At 32.1% G+C, this 6,890-nt stretch overlaps 1 protein-coding gene and 1 non-coding gene across 5 annotated transcripts; both read right to left on the reverse strand.

Moving 5' to 3' along the window:
- Positions 1–3,147: 3,147 nt before the first annotated feature.
- LOC121799336 (protein NONRESPONDING TO OXYLIPINS 2, mitochondrial-like) lies at positions 3,148–6,656 on the reverse strand. Of its 4 annotated transcripts, none has more exons than XM_042198663.1 (3): positions 6,318–6,656; positions 6,104–6,222; positions 3,148–3,495 (listed from the first exon to the last, which is right to left on the reverse strand). In XM_042198663.1, exons 1-3 carry the CDS (start codon positions 6,488–6,490, stop codon positions 3,470–3,472), a joined length of 318 nt encoding a protein of 105 aa, XP_042054597.1. In that variant the 5' UTR covers positions 6,491–6,656; the 3' UTR covers positions 3,148–3,469. The 4 variants fall into 4 exon arrangements, with proteins under 4 accessions (XP_042054597.1, XP_042054598.1, XP_042054599.1 ...); XM_042198664.1 differs by lacking the exon at positions 3,148–3,495 and adding an exon at positions 3,567–3,782; XM_042198665.1 differs by lacking the exon at positions 3,148–3,495 and adding an exon at positions 4,400–4,618 and having other exon boundaries at positions 6,318–6,655.
- LOC121801672 lies at positions 4,967–5,085 on the reverse strand. Its single transcript, XR_006050616.1, has one exon. It is a non-coding gene; the product is annotated as a small nucleolar RNA snoR83 (small nucleolar RNA).
- Positions 6,657–6,890: the final 234 nt, after the last annotated feature.

Below are 6,890 nucleotides of genomic sequence, written 5' to 3' on the forward strand. Positions count from 1 at the left end.
TGTGCATACCTACTCTATCCAATTAGAAATGAAACGTTTTACTTTTTTTGTTGTCCCATTAAAAATGAAACGTTTCTTAAAATGGAAACAACACTATCTCTACTTTTCCTTCTCTCTTACTTTACTCTCTCTTCATTATCTCACAAAACAACACTGCATAAAATCTCGTGCCAGAAACTAAATGTTTCATATTTATTGGGTCGGAGGGAGTATTTTGATACATAAGATTGAAGTTATTAAAATTAATGCTAATTTGAATTGGCATTTCATGTGTTTCTCATAATAATTGTTAAACTTAACAATGATCCAATCTTTAAAGATAATTTGTTTAATTTTTAAAATCAATTAGTAGTACTCCATTTGTCCGCTATTAAGAGTCTCATTTGATTTTGGTAAAGTAAAGTGAGTGAGAAAAGATGGTGGGATGTGGAACCCATTTTTATATATTAGTTTTATAATAGAATGTTAGTGGAATCGATTAGTGGAAAGTGGAGTTTGCCTACCGTTTATAGTAAAAGTGGAAATTTCTAATGGCGTAGGCAGAGAGTATCATTTTATTATTGGATTTTTTTCTTAATTGAATTAGAAATTTGGAAATATAGAGTTTACTGTAATCTCGTTTATCATCATAATATTTTATTTTACCAGACCGAATATAGTCTAAATTAGAAGCCCATAAAAAATTTAATTAATGGGGAATCATTTTATTTTACACTCCCTCTGGTCCGCAATGGATATCCCAATTTGACTGGTGCGGGTTTTAAAAAAATTTATTTGGCTAATCAGACTGTAATTTATCGATAAGAAATTTTCAACCCTAACCCTGAACATTTTGGTCCGGGCAAATCTAAAAGGCTAATCCGGTTGCTAGCGATAAAAAAATCAACATGTGATTAATGCAATGCATAATGAGGAAAAGAAGTTATATTTATGAAATGTAAAACAATAAAATTACGAGAAGTTTGGGATATATGTTTATACTCAAACCTGATTAAATATTACTCCCTCAGTCCCTTTAAAATAATAACTTTTGAAAGATTACAGATTTTAATGTACAATTGATAAAGAGAGAGAAAAAAAAGTATTGTATTATGGATTAAACATTTAATTTTAAAATTTTAAAATTAAATTAAATAATAAACACATGTCGAGATATTTCAAAATATGTTTTAGAATTCGAAATGTTTATTACAGTGAGTTGATTTTTTCCAATTCATTTATCTAATATTATAGTCTTATATTAATTAAAATATAATATATATATATTTTAAAATAAAAACGAAGGTTAATTGTTTGTATATTTACTTGTAGGGACGTGATCTAGTTAATAAGTGAAATTCTTTCAAAAATCAAAGCAAATCTCAGTTATTGGATCTTGTGATGTAACCGTTAGATTAATACCACGTATCATCTAATAATGTAGATTATTAGTCTAATAATGTAACTTAACTAATAATGACTGTACTATTTTAGTAAAATAATGTAGCATTTTTGTCTAATAATGTAGTTTGGCTAATAATGTAACATCTTAGTCTAATAATATATCTTATCGCAATCATCCAATCTAAAAATTCAAAAACTGAGATTTACTTTGATTTTTGATGGGGTTTGACTTGTGGACCATGTGTCATGTACTTTTATTATAAAAATTATCATTAAATTATCCAATTGGTTGTCAAACAATACATATGAATAGTGTACCTAGCCTAGGTCCAACCTAGGATTTCGGCGCGACAACTTTCAAATATTGAATCAAAATATATTTTTATGTACATTTGACAAAAAAAATTGTTAACCTTTAAAAGTTTGAAAGAAGTAACGAAATCGAGAACTAAATAATGAGAATTAATTCATTTAGTCCCAATCCAATATGGCTTGAATTAAATTGGATTGCATGCTACATTTCTACTATAAATCCTAGTAGTATTAAATTATCAGCTTGCGAGCTATTTGATTTAAGGTTATTCGGATTATGATTTTTTTAAAGATGAGTATAAATTTTCAACCATAATACTACCATTATCGAGCAATTCATTAGGTCAACCAGTGAATTTCAGACTAATTGACAGCCTTACTATTGTACATTTAAAATGTTCATTTTTGTTACCATTGTTACGCTTATCCAAATGCATGAAAGATGTCGAAACATGTCTTAGAATTACATCCATAATTTGGTCTTAAAAAATGCACACAAGCTAAACATTTTACATTACTCATAACCTTTAATAAACCATATTTAATCAGTGATAAATGTAGATAATTGAAGGTACATAATCGAACCTCTTTTAACATTTTACATTGAAAATCGATTTATAAATATCAATTGATTTAAAATAAATTTCATACTGATCATTGTGCAACACTTAGAAAAAAAATTGAAATTTTAACTAAAATATTTGTATATTTAAGAAAAAATATACTCTAATCGTTCCATAGTAATGGAGCCGTTTCTTTTTGCACGGAGATTAAGAAAAATTGTGTTAGGTGAGTTAAGTAAAGAGAGAATAAAGTGGAAAATGACAAAGGTAGATAGATTAAGAGAGAAAAAAAAAGTAAGAGAGAGTAAAGTAGGTGTGGAAAAATTGTTGACTTTTAGTAAAAAGAAAAATAACTCTATTACTATGGAACGTACTAAAATGACAAAATGACTCTATTACTATGAAACGGAGGGAGTATTTTCTTATTAAATATTGTATAATTAATTCGAATCAAGCCCGAAATCATGTTACGATTTTACATAAAATTTGTATATCACTTATTTCTTATTACTACATATTATACAATAAATAACAAAACTAATTTTTAATTAAATTTAATTAAATTTAAAATTTTAAGGATATTATGTACATGTACAAATATATGTACATTTATATTTTCTCTTTAATCTTCATCTCCATATCGTCAATTCAAACTAGTTACAACACAGATCATACACATTTAGCCTTTTTTATAAGTAAATGAATATAAATTTAAAAACCGTGTCACATAGGATTGAAACCTAAAACCTTTGACATCCGGCATTACCTCTCTACCACTTACACCCGGCACATATACGTTCAGCTTTCGTATCAAATATGGTCATACTTGTTTGATGCATGTGTGTATAAATTAACGACAGTAAAATTTCAAGTGCATGCTATCTATCGATATTCACCCGTACAAAATGACATGGTTCATAGATTCTCCGATATAGGTTTATTAACGTTAACAATGTATTAAATTTATCTAATATCTTACCCAAAAAAATGCAGATAACGAATGGGCAACTAAGCCTAAAGAGCAATCCAATATAATCATCGAGTCAAAAGTTGGTGTTCCAACTAGCTCAAACTGCTTTGTTTTTGGTATCGCAATGAGTTTGGATTTGCCTTGTAAAATTCAGCTGAAATTATGAAGCAATAAAATATCCAGCCTAGCTTTCATCCCGGTCACACACGATGACAACTTCTCAACTCTGTAAGCAATTATCTCACCTCGGAACTGATAGACCAAGCTCTAGCATAAGACACAAAAAAGAAGCTAGTATCAGATCACTCGATTCGTGCCACCAGCCTGTGTTAAAGAAATTTAAAACAGCGAGACACTTTGCGAATGTAATAAGAATGGTGCAATAATATTTATACACTTGTGCCAGTCAAAAGCTAGGCCAATATGTGCTAATTGTCACTCAGTTGATTATCAAGACATGAAAGAGAAGAACTGAGAGTATCTTCAGAAGCAACTCTAAAGCAGATGACTAAGCCACACCTTTGAGTAAGTTTCTCACGTCCCATCAGTTTCATCTGGAAAAAGGAGAACTAGTGTTACCACGTTTGTTAACCCAGCACACATTTTGACAGGGAAAGTAACTGACAAGACCAATTCAAGGGCTGAGACATTTGGACATTCAGAATGAATCAATGGAAGGGAAGTTGGGCACACTCGTTTCAGATAGCAAATGAAGAGGTTCACGGATGAATTTTTTTCAATAGACCTCCTCTGACGTAAAACTTTAACTTCGTTCCAATATTAGGCTACGATTCATTACAAGAAACTAAGGTACACAGCAGTTTTCTAAATCTGCTAAATGGCTCCCAAGACAAATGGTGGAGTGCGATAATAAACTCAAACTTTACTAATCGAATCCACCAATCACATTTTCAAACATCGAAGGACCTATAAAACGAATTCAGACTATAAAATCTGACTCGTTAATCACATTGTTCAGGCATCAGAGAGACTAGACATGCACTCAGATATGAGATGAGCACAAATAATAACTTATGAGAATCAAACACCTATCAAACTACAACCATCATACAAATATAAGACTTAACTTCGCATTTCATTTGCTTAATTTTCAAGAAATAGATCATTCAACCAAGAATATTGCAGAAACAAATTATTAAGAGCCCAATACTACAACATAAAAATAGATCCATCTTATTCTCTATTTTTTTAAATGTATGCAGGTACTTTGGTTGGTAAAAGATTAATTTATCATCTATCACTTCAATACTAACTAGCTGCTTTAGTACATTAATTAAAGCACCTAAACATGAATGTGTAATTCACTGAATCATAATGGAAAACCTTGTAAATTTCTTGTATTTCTTTCAACCATTGGAAACTCATGTGCCTGCAGGAATCAAATATCCCAGTCAGAGAGCTGATCATTACCTCCAGGCAAAAAGAAAAGACCAAATTATTGTTAGGGAGGTCGTAGAAGAGATGAGGATTGAGGTTAACAACCATGACTGAGAAAGATCCAGCCAATAATCCAATTAAAAATCAAGGTGTGTGTCAGGACTGAATAGATGTTTACTTCAGAAAATGAGAAATTTTCTAACAAGTTTCAGATGTTATTGGAACTTCAAGAAATTTCTTTATAATATATGAGTGAAAGACTAAGAATTGTTGTCACTTAGCTTTCGGGTGATTTCCTATCATGTGACAATATGTAAATTTGTATCACTGAAAAATTGGTATATGTATGGTAAGGTACTATTGAAACACCTTCTGGAATAGAAGGTGTTATCAGCGAACTTCCATTGTTAGTCTACGCCTCCCATGAATCAAATAAACATAATAGCGCTTATTTGGGATTATGAAGGCACACTTAATACATAAATAAATGAATTTATAACTTTCATCCAAACATAATTGTTCCAAGTCAAAGATTGGCCACAGAAGTTCAAATTATAAAATGTTATGCTATCATAATATATGTAGATTGAAAAATTCATGACTGGCACAAGTGTGGCTATGGCTCACATGGTCTCCCAAAAAACTTAAAAACGGAAATCAAGCATCATGCATAGATTAGGCACTAGCAGAAAAGATGCAAAATAATCAAGATGAATCAATAACAATGCCGACGTCATTCCAAATTCTTTAAAATGCACACAAAAAACTGTGAAAAATCTTAACACGTGTAGATATACAACGCAGGGAAATGGGCATAAACATAGAGAACCCTCAACAAGGGTAGATCAAAGCCACAAAACTAGGTAGATGCACAACAACAGAAACAACATACATTAATACTGAGGGTTTTTGCAATATCTAGAAGAGAAATAGTCACACCATTGCCTGAATTGCAATTTTTTAACAATTAAAATAATGAGATCACTGAAATTGCTACTTTCACAACCACCTCCCTCAAGGGCACCATCCCCAAAACCAAAAACAAGAAAAGATAAGCTGTTAGAACAGATACAAGATTCCTAAGACTACACACTATGAATGAGGAGCTTGAATAAATAATCAACTAAAATCTAATCAGAGTTATAATTAGAACATATTCTAGGGTAATTTTTTATAGTAATGAACAAAAATCACTTAACATCACATTCCCTAGGTCATCATAACAGGATACTTAATAAAGGGCCGTAGCTCCTTTGACAACTAGTTAGCTGAATCATACTTTTTCCAGAATTAAGAAGCTTAATTTTAATAAAATGTTCTAGACTAACATCCTACCGCAACCTCAATCGTTTACATAAAGAAACAAAAAGCAGCATGAACATCCAAAAATTATCTGACTACAAAAAATATTCATGACAAGAAAACAAAACAGCAAAAAAAACATACTAGAGATCTGGAGAAGTGCAGCAGAGTGTACCCTGAGAAAGAGCCCGGCAACTCATGGAGGACGAGCTCAGGCACGACGTCATCCTCGCCGTAGCCACCGCACTGTGCAGTGGCAGCAACGACGCCACACCTCCCAACTCCGACGGCGTCCTATCACACCCTTATTGATATAAATATTATAGCAAACAGACACTAAACAGGAAAATTGAGAAAAAAGTAAAACAGTAAGAGAATCTAGGGTTTACCTTGAGAGGGAGAACCGGCGAAGGGGAGAGGCCACTGGAGTTGTGAATAGAGGCGGCCTATTGGATGGAGCGGTGGCTGATCTGTTGAAAGAGGAAGAAGCTGGCTTCGAAATGGCCGATTTTAGGGCGGAAACAGAAGATCGGTGGAAAATTCTGCTGCATCTGGATGCCATTTTCTTCGCACACAGACGATAGAGAGAGAAATGTGATCGATTTTGGGGAGAAAGATATTAGGGTTTAGGGTTTATATAAAATTAGCTCCATAGTCCCTCAACAATATACTAATGATTCCTGCAACCAGAGTTGGGGGTAATTAGGAGTATTTTTTTTTTATTCCTATGATAATAGAGTAGCCTATGATATGTTGTCTTTTCCTATAACCAAATATACATACGATCTCATTTTCAATATAGTAACAATAATTTATTGAGGTTGGTTGTCAACCAATGAATGTCACTACTACACCTTGTCAACAACGGCAACAGTAACTGCATCAACTTGTTCTCATCACTAGAAAAGTAGCCTAAATTCTCCAAATCCCCATTAAAGGCCTTGCAATGGAGAAAGCAAAAA

The sequence above is a fragment of the Salvia splendens genome, chromosome 4, assembly GCF_004379255.2.
Source record: "Salvia splendens isolate huo1 chromosome 4, SspV2, whole genome shotgun sequence".
Taxonomy (NCBI): Eukaryota; Viridiplantae; Streptophyta; class Magnoliopsida; order Lamiales; family Lamiaceae; genus Salvia; species Salvia splendens.

Excerpts from the sequence above, each read along its gene's own strand:
- LOC121799336 (XM_042198662.1), bottom strand. The coding sequence starts at position 6,490 with ATGGCATCCAGATGCAGCAGAATTTTCCACCGATCTTCTGTTTCCGCC. Across the intron at positions 6,223-6,317 it reads CGCCGGTTCTCCCTCTCAAG|GACGCCGTCGGAGTTGGGAG; the intron begins GTAAACCCTAGA and ends AGGGTGTGATAG.